The 24,087-nt window shown below is 33.5% G+C and overlaps 2 protein-coding genes across 4 annotated transcripts; one reads left to right on the top strand and one right to left on the bottom strand.

The window, feature by feature from the left end:
- Positions 1-6,861: 6,861 nt before the first annotated feature.
- On the bottom strand, positions 6,862-11,694 carry LOC112015730 (G-type lectin S-receptor-like serine/threonine-protein kinase At4g27290). Its single transcript, XM_024048162.2, has 7 exons — positions 10,573-11,694; positions 9,722-9,838; positions 8,353-8,513; positions 8,036-8,246; positions 7,667-7,904; positions 7,430-7,580; positions 6,862-7,276 (listed from the first exon to the last, which is right to left on the bottom strand). The coding sequence occupies exons 1-7, from the start codon at positions 11,597-11,599 to the stop codon at positions 6,971-6,973; spliced, it is 2,211 nt and encodes a 736-aa protein (XP_023903930.2). The 5' UTR covers positions 11,600-11,694; the 3' UTR covers positions 6,862-6,970.
- Positions 11,695-13,592: 1,898 nt separating this feature from the next.
- On the top strand, positions 13,593-23,889 carry LOC112015721 (coatomer subunit delta). 3 transcript variants are annotated; one of them, XM_065782174.1, is made up of 13 exons: positions 13,593-13,700; positions 14,540-14,627; positions 15,884-15,923; positions 17,121-17,344; positions 19,369-19,611; positions 19,712-19,895; positions 20,214-20,518; positions 21,083-21,281; positions 21,379-21,532; positions 22,441-22,503; positions 22,614-22,710; positions 23,540-23,666; positions 23,697-23,889. In XM_065782174.1, exons 2-12 carry the CDS (start codon positions 14,625-14,627, stop codon positions 23,627-23,629), a joined length of 1,602 nt encoding a protein of 533 aa, XP_065638246.1. In that variant the 5' UTR covers positions 13,593-13,700; positions 14,540-14,624; the 3' UTR covers positions 23,630-23,666; positions 23,697-23,889. The 3 variants fall into 3 exon arrangements, with proteins under 3 accessions (XP_065638246.1, XP_023903915.2, XP_023903917.2); XM_024048147.2 differs by having other exon boundaries at positions 23,540-23,889; XM_024048149.2 differs by having other exon boundaries at positions 13,615-13,700; positions 14,582-14,627; positions 23,540-23,889.
- The last annotated feature ends 198 nt before the right edge of the window (positions 23,890-24,087 follow it).

The raw sequence follows: 24,087 nt of genomic DNA on the forward strand, positions 1-24,087 counted from the left end.
TGCAATAGTCTATGATAGACAAGAAGCATACATGACTACTCCTAAAGAATTACAAAATCAAAGTTTTAAAAGATCAACAAATTATACAAAAGATGAATGAAGACTAACTAGCAAACGTACAATCATACAAAGTTGTCAGGAACAGAGATTTAAGACTTATAAAAAAAATAAAAAATAAAAAGGAAAAGAGATTCAAGTGAAATCAATAGAAGCTTAATTCCTTCAAAAGTCCAGTATTCCTTCTTTCTTAAAATTGTCCATGTAAGACATAATGGAATAGATATTTGTAGACTGATCAGACTTCCCTTGCCAGCAAGCAAACAAATTAAAAAGTTTCTTTGTAAAAGCTTCATCCCTCTGAATGAAAGATATTAACTCCTTTTTATTAGACCGTACATTTTGTCGTGAACAACAGCACCTCGCATCTTTCTTCTTTGGTCGCTCTTTTTTGCTGTCAAGTCTCAAGTGACTATATCCTACCTTGCTTCTAACAATGTAAAGGTGATTTCATTTGTTGAAGACGCTTCAAGCTTTCTTGATGAATAATCTTCTGCAAGTGGAGCCTTTTCTGTATAAAAACCTGGCTGCCCTGGATTAGGCAATGAATTCCCACTGCTTAACATTAGAACAACGGATGAAATGTTTGGCCTATGTTCTGGTCTTGTTGTACACATAACAAGCCCACATGAATGCATCGTAACACTTCAGATAATGTGCTTGAGTCGTGTGAGATTAAGAATTCATCTATCAGTTCCAGTGGCTTATCTTCAATCCATAGTCTCCATGCCTAAAACAAAAATCAGATATTGTTGGAACACTAGAATTACATTAGCAATGTATGACTGAATGATTTCACATGTTAATACTCACTTGAAATGGAGAGTTCATTGCACAGATAGCATTTTTTGTACAAGTGTCTATCATTTAAAAGTTTTAATAACACTAGATACACCAAAAGGAACCCATCTCCATCATCGCAACCCAATGGAGAGATCCTAATACCACTGAAATAGTGGAATGTCAATGTTAATACTTACATATCCTAGAAGATTAAGGCATTGGCTAGAGTTACAAAATTCCTTGTTCTTTTTCCCGCTCACGATATTTAGTACTAAGACTCCAAAGCTAAAAACATCAGTTTTCACTGAGAAATGTCCATACCCGGCATACTCTAGAGGCATATAACCACTGTAAAAATAAAAAGCAGTCAAACAATTCTCCAAGCATAAACTATAGAAGAAGTTTAAGAATACTTACTATGTTCCAACAATTCTATTGGTATTAACCTCTATTTGATCTCCCCCAAATGTTTTAGCTAGGCCAGAGTCAAAAAAATTTGGGTTCATATTATTTTCTAGTAGGATATTGCTAGCTTTGAGATCTCTATCGATAATTCTCAATTTAGAGTCTTCATGAAGATAAAGAAGCCCTCTAACAATGCCACCAATAATGTTGTGGCGCATACGCCAATCAAGTAGTTTACTCTTTGTTTGGTCTGTCAATTTTCATATTGTTGTTAGTACATACTCAACTAAAACCTCAACAACATAATTTATCAATAAAAGATGAAATGGCTAAACATGAATGTGCTTGATTCAATGAAGATCAAAGTTCAAACCAAAAATAAATGAGTCCAAGCTTTTGTTGTGCATGTATTCAAAGATCAACAATTTTTCATTTTTTTCAATGCAACAACCGAGCAGCTTCACAAGATTGCGGTATTGAAGTTTGGAAATTATTATAACTTCATTTCTGAACTCGTTCAATCCTTGTCCAGAATTCTTTGAAAGTCTCTTTACAGCTATTTCTTTCCCCCTAAGCAATGTACCCTAAAAGGAAAAAGTTTAGTTAAGTTTGGAAAAGGAAATAGTTCAACTAGTTAGGTTGTTATTTACCTTGAGAGCCATGCATTCTTATATTTGAATGGTAGTTCTGGAAAAATACATGTATTTGATTAGTAATTGACTTTTTTTTCCCCCAAACCAATGAAAAGAGTCTCATAAAGAGAAGAAAAGAAAATTGTAACTTTAATGATCGAAAGGGTGATACGTCCTCTTTTTAAGTTTTAAGTTTTAACATTACATTTCAGGGAAGAAAGATTTTTTTTCTGTTTTTAATCGAGTTGGCATTGAAAACACGAAGCTTACATGTCAGTAGCCAGTAGGTTTATAAGTAAGACCGAGTAAACTTGAATAAAACCAACTGGTTGGATTTATCCCAACCAAAAATAGTTATCAGAATCATGTTTCGTGAATGACCCGACATCTAATTCCCATAAAACTCTCTCTTCAGAGTGACTAGTAGTTGACCGTAGTGTTTCCGTCAAAAAAAAGTTGACCGTAGTGTACTTCTCACAAGAATTTTTATATAGATTAGAGTCTTCTTTTAGTACTCGATGTGCTTACAAGTCTTTGTCTGCTATGGCGACGATAATAGGAAATAACAAATAGACCACTAGGGTCTTAATGGATTTATCATCATGGGCACAAAAGATTAGTTGAAACGCAGTTATTCGAACCACTGAATTTCTACCGAGCATTATATAAAACGACATGAGGACTCTTATTACCAAGCCACATCCTATGGTAGTATTGGAATTTGACGTTAAGTGTTTAATTTCTCTCTGAACGCTAATCCAATTTGGAATCTTGGATTTTATGTCTCTAAAAAGTCAAACATTCTTTTAATATTTTCAATTGAAGTTTAACAAATTTTGAATAATTTAATCAACCAACCCACCTGTTAAAAGGAAAAAGAAAAGTTTCTCCAAATGTTGCCGTCATATTTTTAAAATGTTATATATATTTCAAATTTAATTCTTTGATTTCTTTAAGTTCTTTTAATTAAAATACAACATTTATTTTATAGGTTACATTTGGATTTAAGGATTAAATAAATATATTAGAAGAATTATTATTATTGCCAATTACTTGGTTTTTTTTTTTTTTTTGAGGAACCACTTGGTATAAATTTTAAGAATACGTTATGAATATAATTTAAATCATAAAATTACATTTGTGTTATGAATATTAAACGGCATCTCCCCAAAGAATTCCAAATTCAGATATTAATAAAATATATACTCATAAATTTTATTTAAGAATTTTTTTTTTTTAAATTACACTTAATATTGAAATTTTAAACTAAAATCGATATCCAACCTTTTCTTGTGCAAGTAAATTTCATGCAAAAGTTTTTTGAATCCTTAGTTATGACTTGTCTTTTATGTCATTGCAATAAAAATTTACATGTGCATAATATTTCATATGACAATCAAATTTTAATTTATTTTGTTACTTATATTAATTATTGTGGGGTGTCTAAGGACCGAGAAGATTAAGGAGTGCGATGTCCTGCACCCACTCATTTGTAAAGCACATCTGACCTGAAAAGTTAGTCTACCCAAGAAGAAGATAGGGAAGGTGCTTAGAATTTGATGAGCGCCCGAATGGGAGAAATAGCATTCTAGGAGAGGATCAATATGGTGGGAGGAAGTTTCCTGAAAGGGTATACCTTCCACCCCCGCATTGAATGCTCTATAACAACTTTGTCAGCTGCATTAATGAATAAATGACCCCTGAACAATGTTTTCATAGCTAGCAAACCTTTCTACCACCTTCAACAGAACCTTGATGGGACAAGTATCTAGGGAAGAGCTTTGGAGCGTACAAGTGGAGGGTCAAGATGCCAAGAAGGTGGATATATAAGAGGAAAGAAGCTCTACAAGGAATGGGGGATATTTTCTGAGAAAAACAAGGTGAGAAATAGAAAAATAAACAGTGTATTGCTAGCAAACCCTTCTACCACCTTCAACAGAACCTTGATGGGACAAGTATCTAGGGAAGAGTTTTGGAGCGTACAAGTGGAGAGTCAAGATGCCAAGAAGGTGGATATATAAGAGGAAAGAAGCTCTACAAGGAATGGGGGATATTTTCTGAGAAAAACAAGGTGAGAAATAGAAAAATGAACAATGTATTGCTTGATAAATCTAAAGTAAGACATATATAAGAACTTTTCCTCAGAAGTGACTGAGGAGTACTTTTTCAACAATTGCATGATTCATTCTTCCTTATCTGTGAACCAATTCATTAGCCCTAAGCTTAGGTAGCAACTCTATTGTAATTGCCTTTCCACCTCTGCGCAAAAACAATTCTACTTTTTGGGCTTGGGTTGAAGTGCAAGGCACTACTAATCTGAGTGGACTTGGGCTTCCAAATTCAGCTCTTACAATTATCATTTTTCCAATTAGTTTTTCTTTAATATTATTTCTTAATCTTTTCCCCTTAATAAATCTTTTCCAATTAGGATTAAAATGTGGGTTTAATCCTTAGTCAATTAAACCTTTGACTCTTGCAACAATTTAGCCAAAAAAAAAAAAGATTCCTTCAACAAATTTGACTTTTGTGTCTATTAGAAGACAAGAGTCCATTAGATTGGAGTTTTCTTAGATTTGACTTTTGTGTCTATTAGATTAAACCCAATTTGGCCCCTCCCTCCCCTGCTAATTATCAATTAAATAATAGTTTTTTTTTTTTTATATAAAAGATAGAAATTCTACTCTACTCTAATCTAAATGTATACATGTGTGAAACTTCTTCTTGAAAACTTGAACCCTGACCCTTACCTCTCATATCATACAAACACTTATACTTGTGGAATGACCATCGTACCAAGGGTGTGCGGTAATAATAATATTGATATTCCTAAGTTGCATTATTAGGGTACATAATGAATTCCACCAAGGGGAAATTCAATGTAAGCCTTTCTTAAACTAAAATATCTTTATTCTTTACTCTTTAGGCACTTGATAAAGTTATCATACAACTCTCTCTTCAATAGTGGAAACCTATTTACTTCAATGGGTGCATTAGACACGATTACATCCATAAAAATCTTAGACAACAAAAAGTTGATAAAGTATTTTAAAAAAAAAAAAATTACCCATTGAAGAGAAAAGTGAGCTCAATTTCGAGAAACTATTTGAAAGATTTTATTTTCCTTAAAAAAATTGAAATATTTGATTTTACTACAATTTTAAAAACTTATATTATATGGGTATATACATATATAAAAATGAATGAAAAATAAGTATTATTTGACATGTGATCTAAAGGAAAAATGAGGAAGAAATAAAAAAACTGGATATAACTTATTATTGCTGAAAACTGATTGTTGCTGAAAATACTGTAACAAAATAATTTTTAAATGTGTAAATAATATCGTGGGACCTATTTTTAATATTTTTTAATTCATAAACAGTGCGTGAACAGTGCGCTACAGTGCGAGAACAAGTAATAATTGTCTCCTACATAATGATTTTATTGTTCATGCATTGGGAAAAAAAAAAAAAAGTTCAGAAACATGAAATAGAAAACACAGCCGCAACTTTCAGTATTATCCAAACACATACACAAAATGTTAGACTAGGCTACTCATGGTTCTGAGCCAATCTTCTTTCCAGTCCATTTTGTGGAACCAACTTAACCTATTATTAAATTGGATTATAATTATTTGATTATTAAATTATTCCAATTGAAATTTTTATATTGGCATTTTTATCATCTAATTTTTGAATAATGAATTACTTATTGGCCTCACCTGTGACCTTTTTTTTGAGTGGAACACAAACCAAAAGATCCTCTATTTGAGGACCAATATACTAGAGAGAAACTAATTACTATACTTTATCCTGCTAAACACCCTTGGCGTGATGGTCACTTTAAAAATATAAATTCTTGTAGAGTAGGAGGTGCAATGGCCAAGGTTTAAGTCTCCACGAGGGAACTTTACAAACATATATGCACTTTTTTCTTTAAAGATTAGGTTAGAGTAGAATTCTATCTCAGATAAATAAATAAATAAATAAATAATATATATACACACTAAGAGAGAAAAAGTGAGGAATAATGTATTTCTTAATATAATACAGTAATTTCATAATGTTTTAAGCATTGACAAATTTAATACTCCCTCTGTACTAAAATTTCATGTTTAGAAAATCCAAATTTAACCATGCTTATGTTGGTCATGTACAAATTTTCAAAACTGTCCTCATTAATTTAAATTATATAGAAAGAATGACTTTGTCTTTTTAAATAAAGTAAAAGGTAAAATAGAAATTTTATTTATTAATTTTGTAAAGAGAACTTCATTACTGGACATCCCAAAATAGAATGGAGGACTTACAATTTGGGATGGAGAGAGTAAATTTGGACACCGGTTTCGATGACAAGAAATTTTACCAGTTGAACTAATTAAAATTTATTTACCTTTTGGAATTAGATTTCTTGGATTGAGAAGATTAAAATTATCTAATCCAAATTAGTATTTAGAATATGTAGCCCAAAATACTGGCCCAAGAAATCGCAATTGTTTGGTACTTGGCCCAGAAAAAAGCACATAAAACCAAATCCAAATCTTCTGTCCCACTTTTCCTGCTCTACTCTATACTCCACCAATAAATACTTGCCACATGTTCACCTAATTAATTAAATACTACTATTAATTAATAACTGTAGTATTAATAAGTCAATAATGATAGTATTTAATTAATTAGGTGAACACGTGACAAGTATTTATTGGTAGAGTATAGAGTGGAGCAAGAAAAATAAGACAGAAGATTTGGACTCCATAAAACCATACTATTATATCTTTCTCCTTTCCTAAAAATTTTCCACTTGTTTTTGTTGTCACTCTTTCATCTCAGTCTCTCTGTGTGTAAGACAGCAAGAGAATTAGAATTTGGATCAAGCCGGTTAAGCTCTCTTTCTTAACTCAGATCTCAACCACCTATATCTCTGAATTTTCTCTCATTTTCCTCAGTGCTCTCTTCACAAGTCCAAATAATTAAAGGTACTTAGGTACCAATAGAATTGACATAGCTTACTTGAATGTAGGAAATGATTACAGATTATAATCAAACTTGATTCTGTATCGACAATTCTCTATGAGTTTTTTTAGTACAAAGTTCTTACCGAGCCTCCAATAATGTAATTGTTATTTCATTGGTTGAAGATGGTTCCTGCTTACTTGAGAAACAATGTGCTTCATTTGAATCTTTTTCCAAGAAGAAACCAGGTTGTTTGGGCTGAGGCAATGCACCCTCACTGCCCAACATCACAATCACAGATGACATGCTAGGCCTATCCTCAGGACGCTGTTGCACACACAAGAGGCTAATATGGATGCAACGGAGAACCTCAGACAATGTGGACGATTGTCCTAAGCATTCATCAGTCAATTCTAATGGCCTTCCCTCATTCCACAGTCTCCATGCCTAAAAATTTTAAACAATTCTGTTAGAGACACCAATTTTTCATCATTACTGAAATAGTCAACAACATATGAAATTGGATGTATGTAGGCTTAGAATACAAAAACAATGTTTCTACTACATATCTTGATAAGAAATCAACTACTTGAAACTTACATATCCAATAAGGTTATAGCTGATTTGTGGATGATAAAACCCTTTGCTTCTCTTCCCACTTATGATCTCAAGCAACAAAATCCAAAAACTAAAGACATCAGATTTTGTTGAGAATAGCCCATCAAAAGCATATTCTGGCGCCATATAACCACTACAGGATATCAGTAGTTTTAAGTGAGAAAGACTAATTAGGAAAGAAAGTAGATTTACGTTAAGAGCATGTTATGATATACTTACTAAGTTCCAACCACTCTATTTGTGTTTCCTTCTAACTGATCTCCTCCAAAAGTTCTGGCTACTCCAAAATCTGAAATTTTAGGATTCATCTCACTATCAAGTAAAACATTACTTGCTTTGAGATCTCTATGTATGATTCTCAATCTGGAATCTTGATGAAGATATTGAAGCCCCCGAGCAATTCCGCATGTAATATGGAAGCGCATGGACCAATCTAACAGTTTACTTTTTGTTTGATCTAGTAAGTTTCAAGTTTAAGTTAATTATATATCCCTAAATTTCAGCCAAAATTGGAAATTTTTTATATTTTATGAAATATTGATAACTTAGTTACACTAGCTTAAATGTATTAGGTTTGTGGATACAAACCAAAAATGAAGGAGTCTAGACTTTTATTGGGCATGTATTCATAAACCAGCATTTTCTCTTCTCCTTGAATGCAACAACCAACAAGCTTTACAAGATTCCGGTGTTGAAGCTTGGCAATCAATCTTACTTCATTCTTGAACTCATTCAATCCTTGTCCAGAACTCCTTGAAAGCCTCTTGATAGCAATTTCTTGTCCGTCTTCTAGTATGCCCTGAAATTCTCATGTGCAGAAAGATTTCTAAAATCTGTAACAGAAACAAAATAAAAGATTGTCTCATCATCTGTCACTTTTTTGTACAAGCATATCACAAGTTTACCTTGTAAACAGGTCCAAAACCACCTTCACCAAGCTTGTTGTTGAGTGCAAAGTTGTCAGTGGCACCAACTACTGTGGATAGGTCTAAGAAAGGGAGCTCAAGGTCTTCCTTTTGATCTTCATTGTTCTGATGACTTATAGTTCCATTTGGCTCCTTTTTTGCTGAAATGGAAAAGAAATTTATAAAACAAAAACAAAAACAGAGGGAAAGAACTGAGATATGAAAGAAACATGAAATTGAGAATGACAGGGTTTAGTTTAGCTGCAATAATAACCAAAATCTCAGATTACTAAATTTCTATCATAGCAGCAATAATAATGATTTATACACGCAGATTCTTCTCCTACCCATCCTGTCAACTGGCACATCCAGACCACCGTCTCTAATGCTGTTTCCCTAGCTGTTTTCTTTAATTCCTGCTCTTTTGTGTGGGAAAAGAGGAACCGCAATTCTGCAGCCCACGCAGCTGCAAAATTTGCTCTGGCCTCTAAACACTCTTGTTTTTTCAATAATGGTAATCTTCCCCCTGCCTTGGCGGCAATCTGTAAGGTTGCTTACCCCTTTTATTCTTTTCCTTCTTGTGAATGCATTGAAGTTTATCAAAAAAAAAAATGCAGATTCTTTCTACCAGAAAGATACTATCCAACTTGAGCAATGAAATTAAAATGAAACTGAATCCAATACATTGCAATATGAACAGAGTTATGCTTATATAGTGACTTAAAAGATATCGAGGTACCATTAACATAATAAAAACTGTGCTAATCAAACTTGAAAAGCTTTTAAAATTCAACTTGTATCAATTAAGACCAGGCCAAGTCTAATAAGCATCTTGCTAATTTAACCATTCCAACAGATGTATACTAAAATGAGCACCCTGGCCTATATATTCAAGAATGTCCACTTGGAAGTTGGAATCCAGTATTTTGTTTTTTTTTTTTACTTTTGCTCAGTAATTAAGGATAACACGATGAGTGGATGAAGGCCTTATAGGTGTAAGCCACAAGCCAACCTGTTCAAGAATGTCCACATGGAATTCAAGTTCATTAAAGGTCCATATCATACCATTCACCAAGCAACAAATTGCCCAAGTTTGCGTAGTCTGATGACAGTGCCAAGGCTCAATTCGTGAAATTGTTTTGCAAAGCACTGACAAACTTTGAACAAAATTATATCATACATCATGATAATCCTAGTCCAAAATATTGTATTATGAGATGGGAATAAGTTGATTCTGTTTATATTATTAATAGATTCCATTTATAAATAAATAAATAAAAAAAGCCTTTTAAGTAGATTCATAACTCATTGTCCTGATTGTCTATAAAAAAAAAGCCTTTTAACTCATTGTCATAGTGAAGTTATTTACCTTTTAAGTTTGTCCTGATTCTGCAAATATAAAAGCCAACTAAGAGTGTTCCAGAAACTACAGCAAGGGCAGCAGCAGCTGTCACTGCAATCTTGATCTTAGTACCCTGTCTTTTTTCTTCATAATTGAATTTGACACAGCAAAGGTAATATAGTTAGAATACAGCTAAAAGATATGAAAAGGCAAGAGAAGCATTAAACATTATAAATTTAAAAAGTTAAGTTGTTACAAAATGTTGAATTACAAAGCTTAAGCTTAATCATTTAACCTTTTTTCGAACACTTCGCTTCACATGTGGGTCTAACACTTGAGATTTTAACTTTTTAAATAGAAAATAGAGTAAAAACAAGGTTCGAACTTAGTTTCATTGACTCTAATATCATGATAAATTACTGATTGTCCCAATAGCTTAAACTATTAGAAAATAAAAAATAAAAATAAAATTTTTGATAAGTAATAAATTTTATTGATATCAACAAAATGGATACCTTAGTACACAGGGAATGTACAAGGGGTCAACAAAAATTATAAGAATCAAGAAAATCAAGAAAGGAAGAATATGATTGGTTTCGCAAAGTAGCCAACCAATCTAATAAAGTCCTAATGAAAAAAATTTTGAGGTCTGGTACAGATTTCTCATTATCTTCAAAACACCTACTATTTCTTTCTCTTCAAAGACATCACATTAAGCAATAGGAAACAATTTACCATATATGATCATTTCTATGATGACCAACTAGAAAATAATAAAATTTAATTATTTAACCATTATTCTAACAAAACAAACAAAATAGAAACTGAATGGAAAGCATGCTGGAAAAAGTAATTTAAAGCCAAAAGTAACCCCACACCTAGTTGCTCTGAAGCCGACATTCTGATATATAGATCTTGCCCACCTGCTGGAAATTGTCTAATATCCATTAAATCACCAAACCAGATGGCACAGCCACTACCTCCTTCGCTGATATCCGAGTTTGTATAAGCCATACAGGTGCAGTTGTTCAAGCATTTGACCCTGCATTCATCAAGGCTCATACTTTTGTTCACCCAAGAATATGTAGTATCTGGCAATTTCAATTCAACAAATTTAACAAACCCATCTGTATGGCAGCTCAATGGTTTATTGCGTACACAGCCTTGAGACCACTCCATTAAGCTCCACAATTCTGGTGATTTAGGCTTGAATGCTTTTAGACATTGGCAGACTGGTGATGCAGTAAGGACACAATTTCCGTTGGCTCCACAAAGGCCATAACTGTCACAGTAGTCCCTAGGTCTTGTTGAATAAACCTTCCAAACTTTCTCTGCTTCAATCCATGTATAGCGATCACGAGTATGGGTGGTTTGGTTCACCACTACTCTTGAGATTAGAGACATATTTTTGAGGGTGTACGTGTAGTACACTTCATTCTCATCAGAGACAAAGTTGTAATTATAAACTGGATTGGGGTTTAAATCTGGTGAACCACTGAACCTAAGGCCATTCCATGGACCAGTACGGTAGAATTTTTTGTTGCCTTTCCAAATATATGCTTCAGGATATGAATGAATTCCCATTTCTAATATCCCATAGGTGAAATCTCCAGGAGATGGATCATCTGGTTTCTTCCATGCTGTAAAAGACCAGTTAACACCTTTCTTTAAGTCCCATCCCAGCTTCATTCCTGGTAAAAATGTATCAGTCGGATAGTCGAAACTTTCCCACAAGGTGATTCTTGAATTTTCGTCTTTCTCATCTGTTACTGTTAGTACAAGATTTCCAGTGTCCAGGAGCTTTAACACCGGATTCTTGGCTTGGTTTCGTGCTTTTGTAGACCAAACAACAACACTGTTATTCCGACTCATAACCACAACACTGCATGTACTATCGTTTATCATCAACAAGCCAGAGGAGTCATTGATCGGGTTGAGTCGATTTGCAACCCAAACAATGGTTTTAACTGGGATATTCTTGTACCATATTCCCAAGTATTGATTGTTGGAACTACCAGAACTGAAAAAACCCAGTTCGAAGGTTCCATCTTGGGAAACTAAGGTGTTTTCTTCACTGATAAATTGGGATGTAGTAATGCTATCTAGTGTAAAGGAGACTTTGGAGAATAAAAATATTATGGAAGTATGGAAAAGAATGAAGGAAATAATACCCATTGGTTTCTACTTTCTAGTTTAAGGCCTCCTTAAACATAAACCTCTATATAGTATAGCACTTAAAATGGTATAGCCGTATAGGTTGTGAACTACAAAGGTTGACTTGTGTTCAACATAACCAATCAAGTGCAATGGAGCACTACACAAAGTTTTGCCCCACATAAAAGGAGAACTTTTCTACATTTCAACCATGAGAATTGCTTTTTCATGCATTGGTATGCTGAAGTCCACACGGAAAGTTATTGGCATTTTGTCTTCAAATGAAAATGGAGAGCGCCTTACTGCCTTGTCGCATAGATTGTGAGGGGAGAAGGATATTTGTAACAAGAAGTCTTTCGGGCAATTGAAGCCACAAGAGGACCCTCCATCTCCATGGTCAGAATTTAGGAATTTCTGTCTCTGAGGACCGAATATTTTTAGTGCTCAGACTCGTGAGGAAAAGTTAGGCAGAATTTTTCTTGTATGGTCTAATCAAAGAGTGATGATAGTTATGCGTTGTGTATACGTAAAAATAAATAAAATAAATAAAAAATAAAACACGAATTTAGCAAGTGTGTACAAAAATGCATAATTCAGAAAATATAATATTTGTAGAGTAAACGATCCATATTTATTATTTGAAATTGTACTTTAATTTTTGTAAGTTTTCTTCTTCTCTTTTTTGGGATTTTTTTTTTTTTTTATAAGTTTCCTTGTATATTTTTTTTTTTTTTTTGGCTTGTATATTTTGTTTTAGATTTTAGATCTATAAATTTTTTTATTGTCGCCAAAATGAGGAAATACTAGTGCTACAAATTTTTATTATTATTATAAATTATTGATGTAATAAGTGGTTACTAATAAATAAAAAAATAATGTGAGTGATAGGTTCATGTGCGAACCAATAAGAAGTTGCTACCAAAACAGTTTGTAAAAATGTTGTAAAAAAGTTTATGAGTATAGCATTACTCTTAAAAGAATCAATGATATTGTTTAAGGGGAAAAAATGTAATTTTATAGAACAAAATTGCTAAAATTAGTACATATATATATAATAATTTTTTTAAAAAAATACATTATTACATTAATGTAATAATGTAATCTCAATACAATATTACATTGTTTAGGAAGGTGATGAGATTAAGATAATATAATATATTTTATAATTTTAAATTATGGTAATGTTAAAAAAAATTAAATAAAAAACCTTAATGTCATATCATCGTAATGTACCTAATATCAAGGGCACATCACAGCGAACCAAACAACTTCTAAGTGTCATTTTTGAAACATTTGAAGAAGTGTTATTTGATGAAATCTCAAAGAAGATTGGTCTAATTTCCCTTATAATTTTAAACTTTTAGAATTGGGTTAGTTAGAATTTAGCTGATTAAAAAAAAAATTAAAATAGTGGATTTCAATTAGCTTGATCGGTAAAGGCTTTTATCATCAAATAAGAAATTTGGGCTTGAACTTTGAACCCCATTTACACCCAAAAAAATATATATATCAATCAATGCCTTACCCGGATAATAATGAGCAATTGGGCGTTATAAATTAAAAGTAAGATCATATTTATTAAAATAAAAATAAAAATTATTTGGTCTACGTTAAGGTTTAGCCCAAAATTCTGGCCCAATAAGGCCCAATAGTATGGACTGCACTTGCAATCTTGCATGCAAAAGTGTCTGATAACATAATCGGCCCAAGAAAAAGCCCATAAAACTAATCTCCTATTATCTTTCTCCTCACAAAAATTTCCCACTCGATTTCGTTGTCACACTCTCTCTCTCTCTCTCTCTCTCGAAGAGAATTAGAATTTAGAAGACGAAGTATCAAGTAGATCAAGCTGGTAAGCTCTCTCTTTCTCAGATCAGATCTCATCCCTTTAATCTCTGAATTTTCTCTCATTTTATTCCTAGAATTCACTTCATTTTCCTCAGCGCTCTCTTCGTAGTATTCAATTCAATGTAGAATTTGCCTAGTGATTGAATTGTGGTAATCAGAATTTTAGATCGAGATTAGGTTTCAGTGAGTTTTTCTTTCATTTTCCTACATTTTCTCGGCTACCAAACGATCTTTTTTTGCTATCCGGATTGATCCGCTCGTAATTTTTGAGTTTCGTGATTTGATTTTCAGATTTTAACCTCGCCGATTATTGATGTAGTAATGTTGAAATTATCATTGTCATTATGATATTTTCGCAGCTTTTTTGGATTCTGTGGAGGAAAATGTTTCTTGATCTGATTCTGAATTTCTGAATTCGTTAGATTTTGACAAATTGAATGGAAATTGTATGCAAGATGATGCCTATAGTTAGTTAACGAAGGTCGGATCGGATATATAGTGAGGGGGGAGGACGCATATAACCGTTGCATGAGATTATTATTGCTATAAGCTATATCTCTGTTGCTTGAGATGATTATTGCTATAGTTGAGCTCTGTGTTTGTGTGCGTGCACGTGTGTAAAAGATGATAATTGCTATAACAAATGTGTGTGCACGTGTGCAACAGATTTGGGGTTCACAAACAGTGAGAGGGAGGATGCATATACTCGTTGCATGAGATTATTATTGCTACATATAGATTTGTGTGTGTGTGTGCGCACATTTGTAAGAGTTGGTTGTATGATTTGTGTTATATAAGTGGTTGTGATACTTGTGAGGTTGATGAGGATTTTTTATTCTTTAGGTGTTTGATACAAAGACAGTGTTTCTTGCCTGCCTTTTGCAGCTGGTCTCTGTCGGTTCTCAGTTTTGAATAACCAAGATCCAAGATGGTAAGATTTTATACTTTATTATTATTTTTCTTAATCTTTTGTTTTCTCATTTCTGAATGCTGTTTCTTAAAGGAATTATGAGATTTGGATATAATTTCATTCCATAATTCATTAAGTGGAATGAGACAAGTCTCTTTGCTGGATATTGCATTGCTGCACACAGAGTATCATTCATAGTAGTTCTTCATTTTCTTGAATGGTTAACAATTTTTACTGCTTAAAATTGCATTCAACTGCAATGCCACCCTTAGAACTTTAATCTTCATAAAAGTTTGCATTACCATAGAGTGATGCATGATTATCGTGAAAGGTGGTCTGTTAGAAGTATAGAAACTTTTTGGCTAAAATGCACTTGACACTAGTTTTTGGTTACTTCTAAATCAGTCCTTCAAGTTTTAAACTTACAATTTACACCTTCAGATAAACGATGTCAAATGTAACCCTTCTATTTTGGTCTGTCACATTTTTGCTGTTAACCGGGCTACAAACAACACTGTTTTTTTCTTTTTTATGTTCAAAATGACATCATTCTTTTTCCTTATTTTATGTTCAAAACAATTTTGCTTTTGGTTGGTTAACACCAAGATTCTAATGGATGTTGACAGAAGGGATACATTGACATTGTTGTAATACTCAGGGTGTAAGTCAAGAGACCAATTTAGAAGCGACCCTATATTGACAAGGATACCTGGATGTTTTATTTTACTATTAACACGAAGTAGTTGGTTGAGTTCTGCTATGGCGGGGCTCCTATATGAACTCTATATGAGCTCCTTTATAAAAAATGAAATATTGAAGAACTCTGTAATAGTTAAATTTGAAGAATTGTGCCTTATGCATGAATTTGATCTTCTTATCTATCTGCTCCAGATATATACATACAAAATGCTCAAATTCCTTTCTTAGAAATAAAAATTTACTCCGGTTTGAACATTTTGATCCCCACTCTATACCTTAAGGGCAGATCATTTACTGAATAATAAATAAACTAGGTAACAACATGGATTATGAGGTGGAGAGTCTAAAGCTTGATAGTATATGATAAATTTCCTACTCTTCTCTGTTCTTCTCCTTTAAGCTTTCCCTGAACTTTTTGTTTAAGACTGAACCTAGTTTGGATGCTGCTTCAATTCACTTTTGGCACTTTTTTTTTTTTGGCTTTTCCTATATTTGTAGTATCTATCTGAATAGGATTTTGTGTGTGTGTGTGTGTGTGTGTGTGAATTGCTTCTTAATCACACTCATTTGTGATATAGGTTGTTCTTGCGGCTTCCATCATAAGCAAGTCTGGGAAAGGTGAGTTCTTTGCTCGTCACTTGCACTTTTTCTTTTGAGTTGAGTAATAAAAAATCCTTGATTCCCTTGCTATAAATCTCAAGATTCTCAACAACCATCCAACTTGATCAACTGTCTTTCTTTGATAAATCTAACAAAATTTATTACAATTATTTTTGCTTTTTTATTTTATTATTTTTTACGGGTTTGGAGAATTTCATGCATATCCAATCAAACAAGGTTTTCGGGAATAGAGATTTAAGTGAAACCAATGAAAACTCAATTCCTTCAAAAGTCCAGCTATTCCTTTCTCCTGAAATCATCCACATAATAGTGGAATAGATATTCTTAGACTGGTCAGATTTCATTGCCAGCAAGCAAACAAATTAGTAACTGTATATGGAATCATCCCTCTTACCCCAAACATTGAAAGAAAAACAGTTAACCTAAATTGTCTTGCTACCACTTAGTGAAGTCAAAGCTGATTTACTGTTTCATCTTTCCTTTTACATATTACACCAATCCATTATAATTATGCCCAAATTTTGAATATTGTTCATTGAAAAAATCTTCCCCCATTCAGTTGTCCAGTCAAAGATTGCAACCTTTCAGAACCATTACCTTCCATATGTTCTTCAAATTTTTCTGTAAAAGCTTCATAATGGTAAGAACTAATATCAAATTTACCAGATTGTGTGACCTCCAAGACATCCTATTTACTGTCCACTAGAAGAGAAATTGCTTCTTTTTTTCTTTTTCTTTTTCTTTTTCTTTTTCTTTTTTCTTAAAACTCTGTACTTCACTCCAATGACACATCTTCGCAACTGATCCTGTTCTACTCCAATATTCAAAGCCACTTTCCTAATAAAGCCTGGTTAAAAGTACTCAATTTCCTTATGGTCAAACCACATGGTATGTTGTTTATGGAATTTGGTTGATTTGTATTTTGAAAAAAAAACTCATATTATCATAGAGCCTTGAGCATTTCTGTTGTCAAATGTGTTTACTATGGTATTTGCTGTATTTATGATATTATCTGTGTGTCTATGTATATATATATATTTCATATCAATGAAATGATTCTTTCTCCCTACATTTTGGGCAGAAAATACTTTTTGCCTTTTTTTTTTTGGCTGACTGTTCCTAGATGTGTTCAGTCTAGACCAGGATCTGTTATTGATTCCTTGCTCTGTATTCCTTTTTTTTTTTTCTTTTCAGTGCTTGTTTCAAGGCAGTTTGTGGATATGTCTCGTATAAGAATTGAAGGTCTTCTTGCGGCTTTTCCCAAGTTGGTAGGAACTGGAAAACAACACACATATGTTGAGACAGAAAATGTGCGCTACGTTTACCAACCAATTGAAGCTTTGTACTTGCTACTTGTGACAAACAAACAGAGCAACATCCTTGAAGATTTGGAGACTTTGAGGCTGCTATCTAAGCTTGTATCCTTTTCTTGATGATATATATTCCAGTTCATGTTCTTGTATTGAGTTCAGCATGATTTTTTTGATCCACCTATTTTGGATATTTAGGAGAATAGTGAAGTTGTGGCTGTAATTATAACATGATTTGCATGGATCCAAATCCCAGTTTAGGAACTTTCAGTTTCAGCACTAAAATTTGCCTCGGAATATGATTTGATATAGAAAGGTTTAGCAGTTGTTAGGGCATGCTGGAAGATGATTTTGGAATATAGTTAGGATTTTTTTTTCTTTGTAGGTTTAATTGAAAGATTTAAGGTCTGGTTATTTGGATTTAGATGGTTTTAGGAAAACAAAGATAAAGAAATTAAAAGCCTAGGTACTTGCACCTAGGTTTCCCAAGCAATCACACTGGAAAGCATGTGATTACACTCTCTTTCAGTAGCTTCAAAACTACTTAAGATTCTCTGGATTAGCTCTCCTAAGTTGACAGGTTACATGGCCAATCTATGTATGATAGATTGTAAGCTGACTACATTTATATGCTGATTTGGTGAGCTAAGCTTAGGGAAAACTATAATTTAAGGGCTCCAATAGGTGAGACAGCATGACTAGGGTTTATAAGTGGGTTGGGCATTAATTCATGAGTGACTGACTCTAGGATAAATTCAGGTTGTAGGGAATTCTGGGTAACAGCTTTAATAAAGTTTGTTGGATGATACCTATCAAAAAAAAAAAAAGTTTGTTGGATGATGGTTTAGTGTAGAAAATCATTTTTTTTCTGATTTTGGTTGTGTTGTAGATAGAGTTTAGTTATGTTTAGTCAAGGAGACAGTAAATCAATCAATAAACATAATTTCATTACAAAAGTCTACGAAAATTTGAAACTCCATTGCACATTAAGTTGTAACGGTAAAATTTTTTACTCAAGTAAAAACTGATTTAACCCCATACTTTTATGTGGCATTTGGGTCATGGAATATTTTAGGATGCCTTGGAATCGTCTCAAGTTATCAGGTCTTCCCACATTTGGTTGTCCGTGGCTTATAGGAGTCAAGATGCCTATAGGTATCGATTTCCACAAATTTTTGCTTATGTGAGGATGTGGATTCCCATTGAAAAAAAAGAGAGTCCGCTTCCCCATGGCTTGGGAATGTGGCTGTTTTAGTTGAATGACAAAAATATTATCAATTGAATTTTTTTTGTTAGACAAACATGTAAATGTTTTTTTAAAAGAAAAATTTTGTGTGTTTTTAGGCAATTTATTCAGCAATGTATTTGATTTTACATTGTAGCATCCTTATTAAATTTAGATTAACAATTAAACAAACAACTGTTGTAAGGTTCCAAAGAATAAACCAAATGTGGACATTTCATATTCCTGGAGTTAGCTTCTTGAATAAACTAAATTGAATATCCTTATTCTGAGGCATTCGCCGTTTTGGACATTACACTCCCAGCAATTTAGTTGCCATGGTTCATATTGAATCTCCTAAACTAGACACTATGTTAGTGACTGAGTCACCTAGTCTTCAAATCCACATAAACCCATGTCTCCATTGGATGTTGTATATAAGCCCACTCAGTAAAAATTAAAAGTTCCCAAATAGAAAGTTTGAAATTAACCACCAGCCATGACCTTTCTCCATGGCTGCATCAATGGGCTGCTCCATTCCATGAAATCTTGAAAGTATTAGATTATGTCTCACACAACCATACAACTTTGAAACCATAAACATATCTGTATCAGGGGCATACTATCTTAGAGAAAATAACAATAATCATAATTGAATTTGAGACAATCAACTAGACTTGACGATGGAATGCCCCAATTGGCCTCCAACCATTATTTTATATTATTTGCATTCCATTTTTTTTTTCTTTTGATCCTATTGTATTCTTCATAATTTTTTATGTTCACAATTTCTGAAGTTTCTGTGGTGTGCAATGCTTTTTAAGATATTTACATTAAAGATGCTCACAAAAGATATACATGTCAAAGATGTCAAACAGGGGCATTGAGTTTTTTCCTTAAATATTTCTAGGTACCTGAATATTCTTATCCTTTAGATGAAGAAGGTATTTGCAGGACAGCTTTTGAGCTTATCTTTGCTTTTGACGAAGTCATCTCTCTTGGGCACAAGGAAAATGTAACTGTTGCACAGGTTAAGCAGTACTGTGAGATGGAGAGTCATGAAGAAAAGTTGCACAAACTGGTATTGCAGAGTAAGATCAATGAAACCAAGGATGTTATGAAGCGCAAAGCTAGTGAGATTGACAAAAGCAAGGTATATTTCAGAGACCTGTTATTGCTTCTGTCCTTATTTTTTGTCCGTTTCCCCTTGTGTTAAGTCATCCATTATTGAATTCTTATTATGTATTCTGCAGATTGAAAAGGGCAGAGGTGATAAAGGAGGGTTTGGGTCAATGTCTATACAGTCAATGGGCTCTGGAAGACTTGAGAGTAGCTTTAGCGATATGAGCATATCTGGTGGCGGTGGAGGTGGTTTTGGAAGTGGTTCTGGCTTTGGATTGAGCACTGACATTGATTCCTTTTCTAGCAAGTCTAAAGGTTTGTTCCAGTTTATCTGCATGAATTGTACAAGGGCACTTCCAATTTTGATGATTTATGGATGATGTTGATAAATAACACATGCAGTCTGTTCATTTGAATCTTCTGAGCACATTTGATTATTTATTAAAAAAAAAATGTATCAACCTCTAGAAACAGGTGCTGTAATCTCTTTTAAGTAACACTGCAATGCTGTGTGTGTAAGGTTTACATTAGTTGCCTCTTTGCAGAACATAGGTGACTGTTTCTAGAATTGTTTTTGGTATGGTAAGTATTTCTCACTTGGAACACTTTTGACAATGTATGCATCATCCTTAGGTCGTCCACCTTCATCTGCCACTGCTCCTCCAAAAGGTCTTGGCATGCAGCTTGGTAAATCTCAAAAGACAAACCAGTTCTTGGAATCCTTGAAAGCAGAAGGTGAAGTCATTGTTGAGGATGTGCAGCCAAAAGCAAGCCATTCCAAATCATCTGCTCCACCACCTACTGATCCCATCACTTTGACTGTTGAGGAGAAAATCAGTGTGACACTGAAACGAGATGGGGGACTTAGTAACTTTGATGTTCAAGGAACATTGTCACTTCAAATTCTTAACCAAGAAGATGGGCATATCCAGGTTCAGGTATTCTGTGTGTGCGCACGTACACATGTGTGCATAATTTAAGCAGTACTTTGGTTTCAAAATATTTTTTAAGCTTGGGACTTTCTTTTCTAACTAAGTAAAAACAATAGAAATGGGGTTGTACTTTTCATTTGCATCTTAGGAACTATAATAAAATATTGTTGCCAAGAGAAACTTCTCTAGTTGCATTTTTTTTTTCCAGAAGTTTAATTGAAATTTTGTCCTTGCTTTGAATTTTTTATTTAGTAACAATCTATTTCTGGCTTCATATTTTCTGCAAACTCTATTTAATTGGATGTCGGCATCGGGAAGTCTCTTTTGCTCAAGCTTATTAGAGTTTATTGATAGAACTTAGAAATGTTGAGCCTCTAGTACACAATATGTTGAGCATCTAGTATATTACTTGTGTAACCGATGATTTTTCATTTCTAATAAATTTTTTTACATATAAAAAAATAATAAAATTATATATATATATCTGTTTCTGGCTGCATTGAAACAAGTGACCATGGATTTTATGCTTTGTTTCGTTGCAATTATGATATATCATGCCTTATTTTTCAGATTGAAACTGGTGGGAATCCAGGCGTCCTTTTCAAGGCACACCCTAACATGAACAAAGAATTATTTGCCAATGAAAATATTCTAGGACTGAAGGACCCAAATAGGCCTTTTCCCACAGGTCAGGGTGGTGATGCAGCAGGTGTTGGTCTTTTGAAGTGGAGAATGCAAAGTACAGACGAGTCAATGGTGCCACTGTCAAGTGGGTTAAAAACTTAAAGCCTTACGCTTCTCATCTTCCCAGTATACAATTTGTGTTGTATGCTCTAATCATTTACATAAATAAATTTATGTTACAGTCAACTGCTGGCCCTCTGTTTCTGGAAATGAAACTTTTGTCAGCATTGAATATGAAGCTTCGTCAATGTTTGACCTACGAAATGTTGTGATCGCGGTACCTCTTCCAGCTCTTCGAGAGGCACCAAGTGTTAGGCAGATTGATGGGGAATGGAGGTGAGAAGTTCAAGTTTATTTTGTTTTCTTTAATTTTAACTTCTAATTTGTGAAGGTTTACTGATGGGTGCCATAACTGGCTTATAGACTATGAAGTCCTTGACTCAGGCTTTTTATGTCCTTGGGTATGTCTTACCTATCAAAAACAAGGGTATGTCTTGGTAAAAGTTAAAATTTCGTGAGATACTGGTGGTTTCCACAAGATGTTCACAATTTACATATATGGACCCAGAGACTTGGTTGACGTGGATCTGTTTTAAATTGTGTTTTGTCCGACATTTTTCTTCAACTTTAACCCTCCAAATTCATTATGTACTAAGTTGTTTTAAAAGCATGAGTAGCTTTGGCCCATATGAAACTTCCTCCTCCCACAAAAAAGGATGGAAGATGAGGTCGTAGGTTTAAAACCCTTGAGGTGTGTGGGTAACTTACCTATAAAAGAAAATAGTGAACTGTTGAGAGGGGGGAAAAAGGAAAAACTACAGTGAAATTGTTTTGAATTGAGATTTGACTGTTTGTATTCTTACTCGGTGGAGTACCATTCATTACTCTGGTACAAACTTTTCATTGCAGATTTGCAGTTGCAAGCTACACCTAGAGGCTTTTATCATTTTTTTTTTTCTTGGTAGACAAGCACTTCTAGAACTAATTGTAGAGCTCTAGCAATTTGTCACATTCAGATCTTAAAATCACAATTGAAAATAATAATCAAAAGAAGGTGCCAAAAAAGAAAAAGAACAGATTTTCTTTTTCTTTTCTTTTTTTGTACAGAAAACTTGAGAAAATGCTTATAGTTAACATATTTAAAATTATCTTCCAAACATCTCGTGGTTTAAACTTTAAACATTTTGGCTTCTTTAGTTTTTTCCTGTATCCATTATATTTTATGCACCACTTATGTCTTGCAGGTACGACTCGAGGAATTCCATCTTGGAGTGGTCCATACTTCTTATTGATGACTCAAACCGCAGGTGTGCAAATCTTGGGGGTGTCATTTTCTCTTCAAAACTCTATGTGCTACATATATTTTTAATACTAGTGCTTGCAGAGTTCTTATATTTCACTTTTGAATCCTTGACAGTGGATCAATGGAGTTTGTTGTTCCCCCAGCAGATTCATCTGTATTTTTCCCCATATCTGTGCAGTTCTTAGCTACTAACACATTCAGTGACCTTAAGGTTTGCTCTTGCTTCTTATTTGATATTGTTACAGGCTATGTTTTTGAGGTTCTTTCTGTAAGTTTTGCTTTCTGCTTTACTTGCTTTGCCCCTGTTAACTGCAACAAGCACCTATGCTTTATAGCAATTCATATCTAGATTATTTTGGGCAGTTCATAATTTGATTTATTTAGTTGTCAATTTATTTATTTTTTTTAATTTTTAAGTTTCACTTAGTATAATCAAGCTCTCTTGTGCTTTATGATTCAGTATGTTCTTGTTTATAACATCATATATGAACCTTAGATGTCCTTTTTTACTTGCTCAATACTACTAAAATGGAATTGAATGCATAAGTTACCATTAGCCATCTATAAAGCATGTAATTGAACATCGCGCAAGCTTGCATCTCTAGTCTGATGCAAGTGAACATCACACAAGCTTGACAGGAAAAATTTTAGAGTCTTCTCAATTAAAGTCAAAATTATTTAGTTTGCCTGACGTGTAGAAGACCCATCTATTGCTTAACTAAAGTAGAACCATATGTAATATTCTTGACTTGTTTCTTCCAAAGATGGTTGAAAAGGGAATTGGGGTCATTTGATCAATTCGAAGCCAATCCCATGCCATTAGCTATTGTGATGCTCTCTTTTCATTTTTCTTTTCTAAATCACCTTTTATGATAATGGGTATTGAAGAAAGATGGGGCCATTGAATCTCCACAGAATGTCTGGAATTATATGCTACTAATTGTTTTTCTCTTAATTTTTATTCATTTCATCACTCACCATCTCCTATTCTCTTATGATTCAATGCCTTGTATTAAGTTGTCTTTAAATTCCGTTTACAGGTTGTAGGTGTCATTCCTCTGAAGGGTGGAGCTCCTCCCAAGCATTCCCAAAGAACGCAGTTGATCACAGAGAATTACCAAGTGGTGTAACTGGTGCTTAAATGCTGTACTGGATTCAAATTCTGAATCAGCAGTTGCCTTTCATGTTATTCCTTTTCTACTTAAAGTGAAATAGCTAGACTTGCTATATCCACTTGTATTAACCTTATTTTTTCTCTATTAGGATATCTGTTGGTATATACATAAATGCAATTTTTCGCTATTTGCATAGCTTGATTTGTTTTCTCTAACATGGTACTCTAGCAATTGTCAAGTCAATGCGCATAATAGACTACCAATTCTTCTGCTCATTAATGGATGTGCATAATAGCAGTGCTCATGAAATAATAATTTATTACCACAAGAATTTTCAGGTGGAAATGGGACACAAATCTCTTTTTTTTTAAAGGGTATTTGTCATTGCAAATATTGTTGCTTTACCGTGATGTGGAAAGGGCAACAGTTTAGAAAGTCAAAAACCCTTTTAAAAAAAAATCACTCCCACCTAT

The sequence above is a fragment of the Quercus suber genome, unplaced genomic scaffold (genome assembly GCF_002906115.3).
Source record: "Quercus suber isolate HL8 unplaced genomic scaffold, Cork oak 2.0 scaffold_292, whole genome shotgun sequence".
NCBI classification, from domain to species: Eukaryota; Viridiplantae; Streptophyta; class Magnoliopsida; order Fagales; family Fagaceae; genus Quercus; species Quercus suber.